We start from the raw sequence: 19490 nt of genomic DNA on the forward strand, positions 1-19490 counted from the left end.
AAGGAGAATCATGTGCTAACGGCTGTCTAAATGACTCGGGTAAAGTTTGTACCATGTGTGCTTGTTGTTTTTGTCTGCTTCCACTTGTCTTTGCACTAGGATGATGTCGGAGTAAATGTGCAGACACATTCGTTTTGTTCCCACTAGTGCTGTCAGCGTTAATCTGAAATGATTTTAACACCACAACACGGCAAATCTCCGTTAACGAGCTACCGCGGATCGCCCAGTGCTTGGGGCTGGACGGCCAACACGTTAACGAGCTAACTGCGCTAACGCACTAGTTCCCACCAATGTAATTGAGCATTGCGTGGCACATCCGACATACTGTTTTACTTTTGTCCATGACGCGCTTACCTTCAGGGTCATACGTCACATGAAAACCAAAATACTTCCAACGCCACATCTCTCCTGTCTCGCTAGCTTGCCCTGCGCTCAGTGAATCTGCGTTCGATCACTCCGCCTAGGCTGCACTGTCTAGCGCAGATCCACTGAGCGCTCAACACAGACAGCATCGTCAGAAGGAAAGTTGATAAAATAAATTAAAAATTTTGTATTGTTCATACATATGCGTACCAAACCGAAAGCACTGTATCGAACGGTTCAATATCGATACGAATATCGTTGCACCCCTAATATACATATATAGGGAGACGGGACAAAACAAAGCCCATGGGAGAGAGAAAACAGTATTCAAGAATATAGCAGTATTCATATATAAGTTTAATAAATTATGTGTTAAACATCAGTGACGAAGTAATTTGATTCCGTGTTAAAGTAGTGAATCACCATCCAAATTTATTTTTTTTAGATGTGGCTCACCTCCTTAAATACAGATGCGTCATTTTAATAACCAGGCTTAGTCAGCGGGAACTGTTTACCTGCAACTTTGTGGAAGCCAAAACTAATACCTCCAAAACCTGCCAAAAAGCATTGCCTTTGGCAAGGTGGACACAGTTACCATTAGTCAAGGATTATATGATAATAACTGTTAATTACAATTCAAATCCACTGACTCTGAGTCTGAAAAGAACTGCAAAGCTTCAGTACTAAATATTTAGGAATTATAGGAATACGCAGGTAGAGAAGGCACATACAGAGTGTGTGTAACATATCACTGACTGAGTATAAGTGAAGCTACTTTTACCTGTGTGCTTAAAAGGTTCTCAAAGCGACTAAGCTGAAGGATCTGTGGAGTCAAACTTCATTTGCATATGATGTAGGCCGCGCATAAATAAAACACGGTAACCTGAGCTGTAGAGCTGGAGGGATGTACACCTGAGCTGCGAAGCACACCCACAGACTAAAAACTCACAGTAGCTTATACATTCTCTCATGAAGGACATTTATACAGGCACATTTATGGGATGCATAACCAACTGGTCTTTTACTGCACAAAACTGGAAAAAAAATACATTTATTGCACCCTGATACATCAAATAGTACAGCATGAAGACGCAGGTCTGTGTAGACTGGAAAGTCAGCCAATCTGCTCTCTACAGCAGCTGTGGGCAGGGCTTTCCCGCACTCCTAGTCAAGCTGTTTTTGAAACTTAGAGCACTCCAGCAGAGTGCTCTAAGGAGTGTAGAGCAAGATGAGGATCTCCCTTTTTCTGTTGGTGAGTACAACCTTTTTAATAATCTTCAGTATTGATAAGGGATTGTCTTATAAATTCTTATTGTTATTCTTTTTCTTATTCTTATTGTTAAACCCAAAAAAGATAATTGTATTCACCACTGAAGATAAACATCAATTTCAATGTTTGATATTTTTTCTGTAATGTTTATTTGTATTATATCTAATGATATTTTCAGGTTACATTAACCTGCATAGAGCATTTAGCTTCTGTTAATGTATAAGTTCCCATCCGTTCACAAGAGATAGATGAGCAACGCAAGCAGAACTTATTCTATGCAGTGTTGTTACAGCTTGTGGACTATGAACTTTAACACAGTGTATTCGGTGAATAAGCCTTTAGGTGCTCAGGTGCTTTAGGTGTTTAAATTTACTTTGCAGTATATTTAGTTTCTGTTGTGGGAAAAACAATCAATCAAGAAGCTATTTGCTCACACACCTATATGCTCACTCCCAGGTTCATCCATCGTACTATATGTACTAGCCTACAGACCTTCCTATTATTGTCTGAAGCTCATTTAATTATTTACTATTTTATTTAGTAGCTAATAACATAATATATGTCCTGTCATCTGCACTTGGTAAACTAAATGCTATAATACTGCATGTTTGTCAGATGATTATTCTTCATTCAGAAAAAAAAATCCAGAAAATATTGATATAAATGACTTCAACAAATTTTGGGTACTTTGTTTGAATGGTTTTCCATATTTTGTATTTGAGGGAGCCAATTATATTAAAATAAAGCACAAAATGTTTCATACTGTTGCAAAGGTTTAAGCACACTCTTCACTTGTTTATTTTATATGAAACTTACAGAAGACCTTTAGGCTTTAAGATGAATGTGGATAAAAGTATATATAAATTAAAAAAAAAAACTATACACAAAAACTAAATATAGAGCCCTGATCAAAAGTTTAAGAAAACCTGAAAAATGGCAACAACAAAAAATTGCATGGTCGGATCTTAACAAGGTTCCAAGCAGAGCTTCAACATGCAACAAGAAGGAATGGGAGTGCTTTTAATAAATTGCATACTCAAAAAATGTCTTGTCTCACTCCCATTTCTTCTTCTAGCATGTTGAAGCCAGTGTTGCTAACTTAGCGACTTTGTCGCTATATTTAGCGACTTTTTTTTTCTAAAAAAGCGACTAGCGACAAATCCGGCGCCTTTTTTTTGGTGTTATTGGAGACTTATTTATGACAACTTTTTGACGTGAAAGCGCGTATCGCTCTTACTCTCAATAAGCAGCAGGTGCACCTTGCCCGTGCCAAAGCGCTCACAGGCCGAGGATAGCCCTCCCCCAGCTGCTATTAGGGCAGGAGATGTTCACACCTATGCGTCCAAACTGCAAATGAATCGCGCATGAGCCAAGCCGCTGCTCCCGCACTGACCGTAACGCAGTCAGTTCTTCTTTTACTGTTATGTTGCTTTGTGGACCACAAGGTTTAAAACTACTTATAAACACACACACACAAGGTAACTCCACCAGAGTGCCTATTTCGGGTCACTTTTGCCGGTCCAAGCCCGGAAAAGGAGCAGGGTTGGAATTGTTACATTAAAAAAAACAATAATTGCTAAAAGAAATTTAATTTGTAGTTCTAAATAAATTATAAATGCATTTAAGACGTTTTTTTACTGACTTTATGTCTCTTCCACGATGTTATTTCTCTCTCCAACAGGTTACAATTACATTAGCATGACCAATTATGCTAATTAGATGACAATGACGTAATTTAGCAACTTCTAGCACTTTTAGGACAGCCAATAGTGATTTTCCTTACTGAGGAGTTGGCAACACTGGTTGAAGCCCTGCTTGGAACCTCGTTAAGATCCAGCCATGCAATTTTTTTGTTGTTGCCATTTTTCAAGTGGTCTTAAACTTTTGATTATATATCGATAGATAGATACAGATATATATAGATATGTATAAGTAGGACCTCATTGAAAGGCTTTGGTCAAGGTAGTATGCAGTGACCCTAGAGCTCCCCTCTTGCCAGCTCCACCCAACAGTTCCTGTCATCTCTCAGTAAAATACTGTGTATTGTGCCAGTATCTGTAACAGAGTTGTTGGGGATTTATACACTTTCGTGGGGCTCATGGTTGTGTGCTAGGGTGTGCAGCTTGTGCAACTATAGCAGTTACACAGCAACCTAAACAAGATGAAGACCAGAGGTTGGTACACCTTACTAGTAATCTGCAAATTGTTTGTTTGAGTCCCTGTTCAGATGCTGCCATATATGAGACATCTGTTTTTGTGTGTGATCCCTAGTGAAAATAAGCATCATGAACAACCCAAACTAAACTAATACTTAAAAATGTCATTTGTTCTAAGCCATATGGTGAGGCTGTGTAATAGTTTCTACAGGTTGCAAGAACCAAGGTCACCTTTATTCTCTATAAAAGTAATGTCAGTATTCATTTGTAGATATGTTAAACACATTAGAGCAACCAACAAAGACACAAAACACAAAAATCACTCCCTGTATATTCACTCCTCTTCTGTAGGACTAGCTTCGATGCCAAAGTACCACAAACATGACTTCCGTAGATCTGCTGTTGTTCCGGTGTTGTGGCAAAAACAAAAACAAAAAGCACCGGTCTACTTTTAACCCGTAAATTTGGTACACGTCATCTCTTTTTATGCAACATCCTCTGGTGATTAATGCATGAACAGGACTGCCACTCACGTTTTTCTGTTTAGGGTCAAATCGGTTTGATGTGTGAAGGGTCACAGAGACAAAATAATAACCCACCCAAATGTGCTAAAGCTGCTTTGAAAATGTAAGGAGTAGAAAGTATAGACACTTGTTTAAAAATGCAGGCAGTAAAAGTAAAAAGTAGTCTGTACATGAGTACAGTAACAAAGTATTTACACTTTGTTACTTCCCACCTCTGATGATATTTATTTTGTGTGTGAAGATCTCTGCATGTCCCGACATAGGACTATAGGTTCTCCTTATCATTAACCTGTTTTGACCTGTCTTAACTTTAGGATTATAACTGTTAACATTAAGCACTGGGACTGCTGTTTGTGCTCAAGTTAATGATTTATTTACTATTTTAGCTGTCTATATGTGCCCTTAACAGTAACTTAGCAATGGCTTTTGAGCAGAGGAAGTCTGTAAAGGCAGGGAAGGAAGAGAGCAAGAAAGAAGAGACAAGGTTTCATTTCAAGTCACTTATGGCCCGCAGTTACACAATGCTACAGATGTTCACCTGAAAATCATTAGTTCAATGCAATTATACTTCATGAATTATGTTAGAATTGCAGGAGTTGATTAAATAATGATCACTTCCCACTCATTACTGTTAATTTGTAATCAGGCTGTCATAAAAAAACAACATCTTATTATTCACTGAGACATTCATCATGAGTTCCTTCTCCAATACTTGTACAAATGATTCTGTTTTTCTTATTAACATGCAGATTAATTTGAACAAGAAACTGACTTCCCCATATGTGTGAAGGGACTCCTGTGTATATTTGTTTTGTGATAGAAGGGAGACCTGAGTTTCTGTCCCAGTGCACACTGAAGTTTGCTACAGCAACTGAATCTCACAGCAATGTTTTCCTGTTGCATATAGGTTGCTGCAGCAGCCGTGGCAGATTGTTATGGTAGCAAGTACAGCAGCCCTTCCAAAAGGGTAAACATAATTTTTACTTTATCTGTTTGTTAAGGCTATTTTTGTAAAATAACTTTCTGTAGAAAACAAAGCTGGTGTAAAGTTTGGTCCATATTTTGGCCTTATCAGGATCTCCTGGTGCGTTCCAAAAGAAGATGGATCTTATCTACAATTGAATTAGAAGAAGAGAAGGATGCACAGTACCCCATAGAGATTTCAGTGGTAAGGAAATTATATGAAAGAAATAACTGATACTGATAAATGATATGACTGGTCACTATGGACAAATCTAATATGCAAAAATTAACAGCCTGATTGTATCTTGACTAGATGTATAACGACAAGATTCAGGGGAAAGACTTTAGGTTCCGTTTAAGTGGTGATGGTGTGCCGGACGTGTTTACCATCAATGAAAACACTGGAGTCGTCTTTGCACATAAAAAAGTGGACAGGGAGCAAAAGCCACTTTACCATGTGAGCTAATACTGGAATATAAATTCCTCTGACAATAAACGCAACTGATATTGATGCTTTTTAAGTGATGCGTCTTTTTTTATCCACAGATTAACTTTGATGTCTTGGACAGAAATACGGGTGAAAAACTAGACAAGGAACTAGCATTTGATGTTGAAATACAAGACATAAATGATAATCCACCCAAGTTCTCTTTTCCTGAAGTAACAGTTAATGTAAAAGAAAATATACAAGGAAGTGAGTATACGGTGTGGTAAATAACTCATAGTGTGCACATTTTCTATTTCAAACACTAAAAAAATAAAACAAATGATATTAAGACTCTTTGAGAATATAGAATCATTTCAAACCAAAGTCTCATATTTCATCTTACTATAATCATACTACATAGTTCTATAGTTATGTTTTCCTGACTGAAAACCTTTTCTTTATCCCACATTTACTCTCCAACTCTCCTTGTTTGTCTTTACCCAACTTCTTAAAGGCCTTTTGCCAGTTACCCTGGTGGTCACAGACAAAGATAAGGAGAACACACCCAACTCTGAATTTAACATCATGATGGTTTCACAGACTCCAGCAGAGCCCAAAATTGCTGTGCAGGAACTTCCAGGAGGACTGGCCAAACTCACCTTAAAAGGATGCTTTGACTATGATGTGAGATTTATTGCGATATTCTTGCTAAATCTTTGAAAAGTTAATGTACATGCAAATAAACATGTAGAATTTTCAAATATCTCAAATATATTTTATATGTTTCAGAAAGCAACAAAGTATACCATCGTCTTACAAGCAAAAGATCGTGGAACAAAGCCAAAGACTCAGTCCTCTACTGCTGTTGTTACCCTGAACATTGTCGATGCGAACACTCACCAACCAAGATTTAAGCAGAGACAGGTATCAATTATTTTACTTACTAAAAGTGCTTTTTAACAGACGCACATATTAAACGTTTGAAATTTTTCCTTCTTTTTAGTACAACGGTGAAGCAATAGAAATGGAGACCATTGCTAATGTTTTGAGAGTTGCTGTGGAGGATAAAGACACTCCAAACACTGATGCATGGCGTGCCAAGTACTCCATTATTGCAGGGAATGAAGAAGGAATCTACAAAATTGAAACTGATCCAGAAACAAATGAGGGTGTCCTGAGTATTGTCAAGGTAATTCTGCTTTTCTCACTTGGATTAAAAACTTGATTATTTTACTCTGGGAAGAACTAGTCCACTAATGTTTTATCACAAAAACTGTATCAGCATTTAATAAAAGTTGTTTGTGTGTGTACGTGTTGTGTGTTTCAGAAAAAAAATTTTGAACGCACAACTTCAATAAACCTGCAGATTGGAGTAAAAAACATTGAAGACATATTTGTTTGTGCTGGCACAAATCCACCTACAGACAGAGCCAATGTCACTCTAAAAATGATTGATACCAACGATCCACCAGAGTTTGAAAAAGCTATAAATGACATGCACTTGAAGGAGGAAGCAGAGCCAGGAAAGGTGCTGTTCAAGCCAAAGGTTCATGATGTCGACTCTAATATTACCAGGTAGGGTGTCTACAACCTTTCTACAAAGCTTATTTTGATTGACATAAATATATAAGGGCTGCAATGATTCTTTGAGTCATTCGAATAACTCAATTATAAAAAATCCTCAACACAAATTTTTTCTTTGATAACACTCGGCTGTGTAGCGCTCAGTTGTCCCCATGTAAACCTGAGTGCTTCACCCACATTTGTGCCTAAGAATAGACTTGCAGTAGAAACATATCTAGAAGCATATTTCAAGGCTTGCGTAACATCATTTTTTCTGATTTAAAGTGAAATAAAATAAAATATTAATAAAACTGCATTAATATTTACAAATAATAATATATATACGTTTTTTACAGGCCAATAAAATTGCATTTGTGCCAGTAAAACTCTGCGGCATTGATTATTGATAATACTCAGTTACTAAATCATGACTAAATCTGCTATGTTTATAGAACAAACCCCAAGTGGCCCAAATCTCCTCAGCAATAACACTTCTTGACATAAAGGTTGGGTCAGTTGACTTAATTTGAGTTATACTGTACTGTAGTTCATGATAATCTCATTGATTGAGTCTAATGTGAATCCAAGATTTTTCATTCTGCCTGTAAGCTACAACATAAAATAGAGACTGACAAGGGTTTTATTTAAACCCTTTTATTTCTTCTTCTTTCTTGAAAGAAAAAACAGATCCTGCAAAGCATGATAAGCAACAAGAAATGGTAGCTATCCCAAGCTAATCATGTCTTTATCGACACCTGGTCATATAGATTATCAGAAAATAAGCCTATACAACATTGGCCTTACCACTGCAAGGCCAGTAGGTGTCACAGTGAAGCATAACATGATTAAGTTAGAAATGGCTACTGAGGGAGTAACGCCCTTTGCACTGCAGTACACAAAAAGCTACAACTTTGGTTTCCACAAGCTAAACTCAGTATTTTCATCTAATATGTTCTGCACCACTCTCTGATTACTCTTTAGGTTTGTGCTCCTAACAGATCCAGCTGACTGGGTGGCCATTGATACCAAAACAGGAGAAATCAAATCAACTAAGAGGATGGACAGAGAGTCACGATTTGTTGATGACGAGAATGTTTACACAGTCGTCATAGCTGCCATAGATGATGGTACACAGAAGCTCTACTATTGTTAAAATAAATTGGATAATTTCTTAAACAAATCTTTGGAATAACAAAGCAATTTTTTTTAATTTTGCTGTGGTTTCAAAGGTCAGCCTCCAGCCACGAGCACATGCACTGTCAGGATCCACCTGACGGACATCAATGACAATATTCCTAAACTGGTCAACAACAGCGCTGTCATGTGTGGAAACAAGGTTAACAAGGTCAAGGTGCGTGCAAAGGACCTAGATGCCATTCCTTACAGTGGACCCTTCCACTTTACTCTGGGGGATGAAACACAAAAGCAACAGTGGAAAATAGAACCTGACTATGGTTGGTACATTTAGATATATGTTAACCCTCATTTCTATATTAAACAAACATTTCTGGGAAAAAGCCACAAACCCCCATGCTGTTTTCTCACCCCACACAGGTGAGGAAGTATCTCTTGTTAGCCAGAAGACACTTCCTTATCTTAACTATTCCATTCCCCTGGTGATTATGGACCAACAGGGCATAGCTGGACATGACACTCTGCAATTGACCGTGTGTCAGTGTGATGAAAATGATGTTTGTCGCGACAGAGAGCCGCTTTCAACCCGTCTTGGACCAGCTGGCATTGGGTTGGTTATTATAGGATTGCTTGCATTTTTGTGTGAGTATTAAAATCAGTGAGAAGACAAAACTGAGCTATTATAAATTCTAATAAGATTATAGTCTCCTGTGTTTTTGAAGGTAAAAACAAAAAATCTGTATTAGCATTAATACACAAGTGTTGACCGCAAAACCTTTTTGTTTTCAATTTTCAGTTTCACTGTAAGAAATGCTTTAATTTTTAGGAATAACCCAATCAGACAGTTACACTTTTAGAACTCCTTAGTACAACCACAGTCACATCTGTTGTTCATAAGGAAGACTCGGCTCTTCTGCTTTCCCAACCAACTTTAATGTACTACTTGGGAGACCTTCTGGTACCCATGGCAATGACAGTTCAATAAAACACAAAGACAAGATGCACACTGTGTTCTTAGCATTTGTTTCATGTGTGTCTGCAGTGCTTCTAATTGCATTTTTCTGCAAGTTTGGACCAGATAAGATTTTGCCACAAGATGAGGGCAATCAGACTCTAATCCAGTACAATCAAGAAGGAGGGTGCTCTCCATGCACGGTGGGTTTGTCATGTTCTCTGCGTGTAAATTCAAGACAACGGTGTGCTATATTTCTCCACCAAGCAAAACATGTTTTTTAATATTCTCTCTTTCCTTCAGACCGAGCCCAATTTCGTCCAGTCACAAGTAGATAATATGGCAGTGACAAATGGTCAGATGGATACCATGCAGGTGATCAACCTCTCAACTCTGACACTTTCTTTCTTTTTTGGTGAACTCATTTATAAAGGATAGCCAACTCACCCCTAGTCTAGTCAAGAGTATGTACCACAAATTTGTTTGACCTATCCTAAACTTCGTGTGAGCTGTCCTGCCAATCACAGGTAAACTTTATTAGATTTTTTAATTATATAATATATGCACTTTATTATATGTTCAGTGTACATTGCTTATTTACTTGAAGTGAGAGGAATGTTGAATAAGAATTGAAACAATAATCTTGAAGTGAACAGTGTATTTTTGATTTTTTGATTTTTTTAGTTCTCTAAATAGATCAGAATTATATCCGAAAAAAACGTGTCTACTGTAGTTTCTTGTCTTAAACGTGGCTCTCACTGGAGATCTGACAGCCAAATCAAACTCATTCTTGAATGCAAGTTAAGGCAATGACAACCATTTCATTCGTATAATAAAACAGATGTGAGTGACTAGCAGACACCCTGGTACCTGCCGAGTGAAGAACATCATGTGAGAATAGAAAGGTGTGTCTTCTCTGACACTCACTGGCATGTAGCTGACAGACAAGAGGTGCCGCAATGAAGACAAACTGATGAACTGAAAGAGAACATTTTTAGGGAATTAACATTTACTCTTGTTACTGTGAGCACAATCAAACCTTTTACAAGTGAAAAAGGTGGTTCTGGATCACAGTATGTGTTCCACGACCATTAAGCAACATGTAGAAAAGTTATCTTTTTTTAACCGCTTTCATCCACCCCTTATGTGTTTTACAAAAAAAGCTACCTGTATGGAGACAGACTTGCTACATATCCTGAAACGTTGTAGACCCTTGTAAACTCATTTATAAAGGATAGCCAACTCACCCCTAGTCTAGTCAAGAGTATGTACCACAAATTTGTTTGACCTATCCTAAACTTCGTGTGAGCTGTCCTGCCAATCACAGGTAAACAACTTGGTATTACCCATGGTTATGCTGGGCCGAGCATAGCTCTCGAGTATGAAGACCGGCTGAACTTGTCAGTGTCTAAAAGCAGCTATTATCAATGTAATCTTTTAATTTTACAATAAAATGTTCATTGTAGCATCAACAAAAGTGTAGATAAATAAAGGTAAACAATAAGCAGTGTCTGTATCATATGAATACAATCCTAACAATATATATCCCTAATTATGGGCATAAATATTTAACTTTAAGGCACAAATCTGACCAAAGGAGCAGGGCTTGTTGTTGTTTTTTTATTTAGCTTTGTTGTGTCTTTCCTACAGTTCCACTCACTAGGCATGCATCAACAAGAAACCTACAGGAGCCATGGCATGAGAAGCATGGTAAGTCTCAATGGCTGTAATAAAAAGAACTTTTCCTTCTTAACCGTTTACCTTACCCTATTTATTTTCTAGATAAAATTATTTTAATATATAATATAATAATAATATCATATTGTAATAAAAGAATTGTACTAGGCACTGGTAAACTCTATGATGAATAGCCATGCTACCACTTTAGATCCACAAGAGGGTGCTGGAACCCCTATGTTAAAAAATACTGCCTTACCTTTTTTTGGATAAAATATTTAACTCATGCTAGCTTGTTAGCTTTTACACACATACAAATACTACTAAAAGTAGTTTAAAGAAAGTGAAACATTAGTGAGGATGTTTGATTACAAGTATTATTATTCTAATCCAGTACAATCAAGAAGGAGGGTGCTCTCCATGCACGGTGGGTTTGTCATGTTCTCTGCGTGTAAATTCAAGACAACGGTGTGCTATATTTCTCCACCAAGCAAAACATGTTTTTTAATATTCTCTCTTTCCTTCAGACCGAGCCCAATTTCGTCCAGTCACAAGTAGATAATATGGCAGTGACAAATGGTCAGATGGATACCATGCAGGTGATCAACCTCTCAACTCTGACACTTTCTTTCTTTTTTGGTGAACTCATTTATAAAGGATAGCCAACTCACCCCTAGTCTAGTCAAGAGTATGTACCACAAATTTGTTTGACCTATCCTAAACTTCGTGTGAGCTGTCCTGCCAATCACAGGTAAACTTTATTAGATTTTTTAATTATATAATATATGCACTTTATTATATGTTCAGTGTACATTGCTTATTTACTTGAAGTGAGAGGAATGTTGAATAAGAATTGAAACAATAATCTTGAAGTGAACAGTGTATTTTTGATTTTTTGATTTTTTTAGTTCTCTAAATAGATCAGAATTATATCCGAAAAAAACGTGTCTACTGTAGTTTCTTGTCTTAAACGTGGCTCTCACTGGAGATCTGACAGCCAAATCAAACTCATTCTTGAATGCAAGTTAAGGCAATGACAACCATTTCATTCGTATAATAAAACAGATGTGAGTGACTAGCAGACACCCTGGTACCTGCCGAGTGAAGAACATCATGTGAGAATAGAAAGGTGTGTCTTCTCTGACACTCACTGGCATGTAGCTGACAGACAAGAGGTGCCGCAATGAAGACAAACTGATGAACTGAAAGAGAACATTTTTAGGGAATTAACATTTACTCTTGTTACTGTGAGCACAATCAAACCTTTTACAAGTGAAAAAGGTGGTTCTGGATCACAGTATGTGTTCCACGACCATTAAGCAACATGTAGAAAAGTTATCTTTTTTTAACCGCTTTCATCCATCCCTTATGTGTTTTACAAAAAAAGCTACCTGTATGGAGACAGACTTGCTACATATCCTGAAACGTTGTAGACCCTTGTAAACTCATTTATAAAGGATAGCCAACTCACCCCTAGTCTAGTCAAGAGTATGTACCACAAATTTGTTTGACCTATCCTAAACTTCGTGTGAGCTGTCCTGCCAATCACAGGTAAACAACTTGGTATTACCCATGGTTATGCTGGGCCGAGCATAGCTCTCGAGTATGAAGACCGGCTGAACTTGTCAGTGTCTAAAAGCAGCTATTATCAATGTAATCTTTTAATTTTACAATAAAATGTTCATTGTAGCATCAACAAAAGTGTAGATAAATAAAGGTAAACAATAAGCAGTGTCTGTATCATATGAATACAATCCTAACAATATATATCCCTAATTATGGGCATAAATATTTAACTTTAAGGCACAAATCTGACCAAAGGAGCAGGGCTTGTTGTTGTTTTTTTATTTAGCTTTGTTGTGTCTTTCCTACAGTTCCACTCACTAGGCATGCATCAACAAGAAACCTACAGGAGCCATGGCATGAGAAGCATGGTAAGTCTCAATGGCTGTAATAAAAAGAACTTTTCCTTCTTAACCGTTTACCTTACCCTATTTATTTTCTAGATAAAATTATTTTAATATATAATATAATAATAATATCATATTGTAATAAAAGAATTGTACTAGGCACTGGTAAACTCTATGATGAATAGCCATGCTACCACTTTAGATCCACAAGAGGGTGCTGGAACCCCTATGTTAAAAAATACTGCCTTACCTTTTTTTGGATAAAATATTTAACTCATGCTAGCTTGTTAGCTTTTACACACATACAAATACTACTAAAAGTAGTTTAAAGAAAGTGAAACATTAGTGAGGATGTTTGATTACAAGTATTATTATTCTAATCCAGTACAATCAAGAAGGAGGGTGCTCTCCATGCACGGTGGGTTTGTCATGTTCTCTGCGTGTAAATTCAAGACAACGGTGTGCTATATTTCTCCACCAAGCAAAACATGTTTTTTAATATTCTCTCTTTCCTTCAGACCGAGCCCAATTTCGTCCAGTCACAAGTAGATAATATGGCAGTGACAAATGGTCAGATGGATACCATGCAGGTGATCAACCTCTCAACTCTGACACTTTCTTTCTTTTTTGGTGAAGGGTTTTTTTTTCCAAAAGAGACATCAGTTGTGCCAATTTGGACACAGTCATAGTGTAGTTAAAGACATCAGGAGAGAAGCCAAAATGTGTCAGTTAATCCTGCTTAAAATGAATGGCAGCTATAATCCAGTTGTTATCATATTTTTCTTTGATGACAGACAGGTATGTAAGGCAGTGGTTAAGATGTATGCTGTGTATACAGCTATAGGAAAGAGTTTGCATACAGTCTGCAAGGTAAACGTTTAAAAAGTGTGAGCACATCATAGAGAAGACAAGTTGGAACAGCTTCTTCATTTTTAGATGTACTGATCATATTTGCTGCATTAAGTTGTGAATCTCTATGGTGGTCTTTAAGTGTAAGCTACAGGTAGGAATTGATTTCTGTACCAATGAATATACAGTTTTGGGAAGTTTGTGAGCACTTAAGAAAGCATAAAGTTTTATTATTTAGAAGAAGGTGCTATAGATACATTTTCATTTTCAAATCTGTTGAGATGTTTTTAATTGAAAAGTAATTCAACTTAAAACATTTTTTATAAAACTTGAATATTTTCTGAATTCAATGCTTAATTAACCTCTTCTGCTCAATTATCTATCCCAGATTGATACAGAAGGACCATATGACGTAAATAGGTACAACAGCTCAGTGTCTCCCATGGTGAGTAAAGCTTTTTAAAATATTTTCTTTTGTTTATTTTAAGTGTACATGATAATTAAGCTTTGGGATGGGTACTGAGGACCATTATTAAACAGATTCTTGTGTCAGACTGCTTGGTCCTAAAGTATAGCATCAATTACAAGTCCCTTGACAAAATTACTTATTGCTCCCTGATGATAAAGCTTTTGAATTTCCGCTATAGCCCAAAAAGGTCCAAAAAGGTTGAGCAATTATGGTAAAATGCACATGGTAAAATCTACTATGCAGAGCTCACTTTTCTGTTTGTCTCCAGACAGCAGTGCTTTGTAAATGTTTTATTATACCGTGATACACCAAAAATGAAGCTCATCTTCTCTTCTTTCCAAAAGCATTCAAATTTTTTCTCTAGCACAAATTATCTCATAAACTCAGAACAAGCATCAATTCTAAGCACTTCTTTAAATGCTTAGAAGTCGGGGTTAAAATGAGTTGTGCAATGGGTGGGAAGAGTCATGTATGACAGTGCTGACTTTATGGAAAAAGGTGAAGTTAAAAAAGTAGAGGATGTTTGGCTATATTCTGCAAATACTTTATTAGATTTTTTAATTATATAATATATGCACTTTATTATATGTTCAGTGTACATTGCTTATTTACTTGAAGTGAGAGGAATGTTGAATAAGAATTGAAACAATAATCTTGAAGTGAACAGTGTATTTTTGATTTTTTGATTTTTTTAGTTCTCTAAATAGATCAGAATTATATCCGAAAAAAACGTGTCTACTGTAGTTTCTTGTCTTAAACGTGGCTCTCACTGGAGATCTGACAGCCAAATCAAACTCATTCTTGAATGCAAGTTAAGGCAATGACAAACATTTCATTCGTATAATAAAACAGATGTGAGTGACTAGCAGACACCCTGGTACCTGCCGAGTGAAGAACATCATGTGAGAATAGAAAGGTGTGTCTTCTCTGACACTCACTGGCATGTAGCTGACAGACAAGAGGTGCCGCAATGAAGACAAACTGATGAACTGAAAGAGAACATTTTTAGGGAATTAACATTTACTCTTGTTACTGTGAGCACAATCAAACCTTTTACAAGTGAAAAAGGTGGTTCTGGATCACAGTATGTGTTCCACGACCATTAAGCAACATGTAGAAAAGTTATCTTTTTTTAACCGCTTTCATCCACCCCTTATGTGTTTTACAAAAAAAGCTACCTGTATGGAGACAGACTTGCTACATATCCTGAAACGTTGTAGACCCTTGTAAACTCATTTATAAAGGATAGCCAACTCACCCCTAGTCTAGTCAAGAGTATGTACCACAAATTTGTTTGACCTATCCTAAACTTCGTGTGAGCTGTCCTGCCAATCACAGGTAAACAACTTGGTATTACCCATGGTTATGCTGGGCCGAGCATAGCTCTCGAGTATGAAGACCGGCTGAACTTGTCAGTGTCTAAAAGCAGCTATTATCAATGTAATCTTTTAATTTTACAATAAAATGTTCATTGTAGCATCAACAAAAGTGTAGATAAATAAAGGTAAACAATAAGCAGTGTCTGTATCATATGAATACAATCCTAACAATATATATCCCTAATTATGGGCATAAATATTTAACTTTAAGGCACAAATCTGACCAAAGGAGCAGGGCTTGTTGTTGTTTTTTTTATTTAGCTTTGTTGTGTCTTTCCTACAGTTCCACTCACTAGGCATGCATCAACAAGAAACCTACAGGAGCCATGGCATGAGAAGCATGGTAAGTCTCAATGGCTGTAATAAAAAGAACTTTTCCTTCTTAACCGTTTACCTTACCCTATTTATTTTCTAGATAAAATTATTTTAATATATAATATAATAATAATATCATATTGTAATAAAAGAATTGTACTAGGCACTGGTAAACTCTATGATGAATAGCCATGCTACCACTTTAGATCCACAAGAGGGTGCTGGAACCCCTATGTTAAAAAATACTGCCTTACCTTTTTTTGGATAAAATATTTAACTCATGCTAGCTTGTTAGCTTTTACACACATACAAATACTACTAAAAGTAGTTTAAAGAAAGTGAAACATTAGTGAGGATGTTTGATTACAAGTATTATTATTCTATACTGCCAATATTAAATATAATATTAAAATACAACATTTATAAATATACTCACAGATTTACTCTTATGTTAACAAACACACATAATGGCAGCTTTGCTTCATTTTATTATATGTTCAGTATTTAATTACTCAATTACTAAAGTGGGTAGATGCTGAAGCAGTTAAAAAATAATTTTGTGTGAAAAGATACACAGATTTTCAGAGTAAATTTAAGTCTGCAGTGAACAATTTATTTTGGTTTTTTTAGAGGATGAACTCTACATGGAACTCAAACAGAATGAACACCTATCGGGTAAGGAGTACTCTTATGTGGCTTCATATTTTACAAAACATTGAAAATCAGTGATTATGTTAACAAAGCACTATGAAAATTATGCATTTGCATTATATGATGCAATAAAAGCTGACAACCCTGTTCTCTGTAAGCAGGCCGGCTCATCAATTTACCAACGTTCTTTCAGCCTTCGATCGGCTGACCGCATTGAAGACCATATCAACAGGGTAAGAGGTTTATTTCACACAAAGCATGCCTTGTATATGGCTTATAATGCACTTGATTTTATTGACGATCACATTCATTAAACTGCACTGACTGCACAGCAATGATGTGTGGAAGGGCTGCAGTCATGCTGTACCAAATGCAATTCAACGCTATACTGAGTGATGTCTCTTTTTTGTTTGTTTTACAAATTAAGCCAAGCCATTTATTTTTGACTTCTAAATTCCACAGAGATGTAACGAGGTTGATGGAAATGTTGTTGACCACCCAACATACCAACCCCACAGCTATGCCTTTGAAGGAGATGGCAGCATATGTCAGTCATTGGATAAACTGTCATTCCACGACATGGGAGAGGATTTTAAGTATCTGGATGATTTGGGGCCAAAGTTCAAGACTTTGGGACAGATGTATGATGAGGCAATTAAAAAAAAGAAAGTACAGCTTTAAAAGGCACTGCTGAAATGTAAATTGTATTCCAAGTTTCGCTCCCTAAAATACAGACTGAGCAGAGATGATACACCACTACGTTTTAATATTTTTACTTAAAGATTATGGACTATAACATCTAATTCATCCTAAGCTAGATATATTTTGTTGGCATTAAGATGGATTTAACGCACTACACAGCTAGTGACGCACAAGTGGTTTGTAAAATGTAATAACTTGAAAGGGATTAGGTGTGTTTTCTTGTTTTTTTAGTTTGCTTTGTCAGGGCAGTATTATTGGGAAATTTAATAGAACTTCTTTTGTTGAAACTGAGCTGACTCCTGTTAGTCACATTTTTCTAGAGTACTGTTTTGTAAAGGGTTTTTGATGAGAACACAGGGCTTATCATAATGGGTTATTGTTCATGCAAGTTAGAAATGTCCTTGGCCTATGGTTGATGATCGAGTGACATACTGGTCTGGAATTAACACTGGATATCCTACAAGATTAAAACGTTAATGTTAATGTTTAGTTTTCGTATTTGCATTTCATGGTACAAAAATAACAAACTTTATTCCTATAACACCTTTCTAAACCAGTCACAAGGTTCTTTAAATACTTTACAATACAAAAATAACACATTTTTATAAAATACATAATAAAATGAATGACATAAAAAAAATGAAAATAAAAATGAAATTAAAAAACAACAAAAAAAGCAAGATACATCATGAAATGTTATTTTTAGAAGAGCAAGTGTATACAGGTATATTTTTTGAGTTTACTGGACGGTTGGACTGATTGAGCTGATCTAAGCGTAACAGACTTGTTCCGGGGGCTAAAACAATAAAAACACTGATTTTAAGTGATTTACAAGTAATATAGAAAAATTGGAAACTGTATAGAATAGAGAGCAAATGTGCATATTTGTAAAAAATATTTTCTTTGTTAGGAATTAAAATAAAGATTGTAGTTTTTGGGCTGAAATACTTCAACTTTTTAAAATTATACAAAGATTTTTTTACACTTTCTAATGACAACAATTAATTATATTTATTCAGTTTATGTTTGCACAATGCTCCTCTAACCCGGCTACTTAAAGTGTGGCTTCAAAAACATCACTGCATAGAAATATCACTGTAACACTGAGTTGGGTTGTCTGTACTTGTGCAAAGTTTTGAGCTTCGGTTGTAAAACGTTGTGACAGCTCCTTAACAATGTGCTTTGTTGTGTTGTGCTGACTGTAAGCCGTGTAGTCATAGCTCTTTCAGCAAGTGTCTGAACTTGTTTGTTTTTTAAAATACTGACAAATGTCAGCAGGTAATCAAGGTGAGCCACAGAAGGTAATATGCTAAACAAATCTATGAACATGTTTGCATGCATAACTTAAAAACCTTTCTCTATTACAAGTGCAAATGAATTGCCAGAATTCATAAAAAGACAAAACATGGATTATAAATAATAAAACATAATATGAAACAAAAACAGACAGATGAAGGCATCGAATGAGGCGATAATAAGGGCATTAAAGACATGTAAAGAATCTTAAAGTTCACTTTCATTTTTTCCATTTCTTCTGGCTGGTGTAAGTGAGGTGCGGTATGGTTCAAAAGGAAACTAAAATTTGAACTTGCTGATGCATTTTTGCTGACTTTTATTATTCCAAACTTTTTTTCTTAAAACCTTTTTTTAGCTTCTACAGTAGGAAAGTTTGAGAATGACTGGATTAAAGTGATTAAAGTACATACAAGAACGCATAGGGGGTTTCTGTGTTTTTAAAGTAAGCCTGCTTGTTTTAGAAAAACAGTTTGTTTAGTTATTTTACTTTGTTTTTTTGCATGGGGTGGTTTTGGCAATGATCTTCCCACGCAGGGTGTTGTTCATTAACAGTTCTTATCTGTTTTCCGAAGAAGTGATTTCATCAGTGCTGCTGGTAAAGGCTCTGAAAGGCTGTTTTGCTTCAGGCCATAAAATAGTTATTTTAATAATAAAGACGAACATCCCAACAGTAAAAAAATAAAATAAAAGCCTAGCAGACAGGAGCCAGGGCTCTATTCCTGATCACTAAATTGGCAAATCATAGACAAATTGGTAAGTCACTGAAAATGTATTCTCCTGTGTACATTATTTTCCAGAAAGCGATCTTCTTCCCTTTCCCTACCAGACTCAGAGGAATTGACAAAGTGTTTTTCTGAAGGTTTTGGAGATCTCCATAGCTGCACAGTGCC

General features: G+C 36.2%; 1 protein-coding gene across 3 annotated transcripts; it reads left to right on the plus strand.

Annotated features, from left to right (window-relative positions):
* The first annotated feature begins 1353 nt into the window (after positions 1-1353).
* LOC147306033 (cadherin-like protein 26) lies at positions 1354-18812 on the plus strand. 3 transcript variants are annotated; one of them, XM_086278799.1, is made up of 23 exons: positions 1357-1615; positions 5221-5280; positions 5389-5481; positions 5590-5733; positions 5823-5970; positions 6218-6387; positions 6493-6627; positions 6707-6892; positions 7031-7278; positions 8248-8393; positions 8496-8720; positions 8821-9042; positions 9443-9555; positions 9656-9727; positions 11003-11062; positions 11557-11628; positions 12904-12963; positions 13458-13529; positions 14177-14233; positions 15920-15979; positions 16582-16626; positions 16761-16835; positions 17065-18812. In XM_086278799.1, the coding sequence occupies exons 1-23, from the start codon at positions 1592-1594 to the stop codon at positions 17281-17283; spliced, it is 2706 nt and encodes a 901-aa protein (XP_086134925.1). In that variant the 5' UTR covers positions 1357-1591; the 3' UTR covers positions 17284-18812. The 3 variants fall into 3 exon arrangements, with proteins under 3 accessions (XP_086134927.1, XP_086134925.1, XP_086134926.1); XM_086278800.1 differs by having other exon boundaries at positions 1363-1615; positions 16764-16835; XM_086278801.1 differs by lacking the exon at positions 14177-14233 and having other exon boundaries at positions 1354-1615.
* Positions 18813-19490: the final 678 nt, after the last annotated feature.

This window comes from Aulonocara sp. 'chitande type north' Nkhata Bay, linkage group LG20, assembly GCF_057382095.1.
Source record: "Aulonocara sp. 'chitande type north' Nkhata Bay isolate Kocher_YH1m ecotype deep benthic linkage group LG20, A_spYH_male_GT1.1, whole genome shotgun sequence".
Taxonomy (NCBI): domain Eukaryota; kingdom Metazoa; phylum Chordata; class Actinopteri; order Cichliformes; family Cichlidae; genus Aulonocara; species Aulonocara sp. 'chitande type north' Nkhata Bay.

Coding starts and splice junctions, on each gene's coding strand:
- LOC147306033 (XM_086278799.1), top strand. CDS start 1,592: ATGAGGATCTCCCTTTTTCTGTTG. Junction 8,721..8,820: donor GAAAATAGAACCTGACTATG/GTTGGTACATTT, acceptor CACCCCACACAG/GTGAGGAAGTATCTCTTGTT. Junction 14,234..15,919: donor ACAGCTCAGTGTCTCCCATG/GTGAGTAAAGCT, acceptor TCTTTCCTACAG/TTCCACTCACTAGGCATGCA.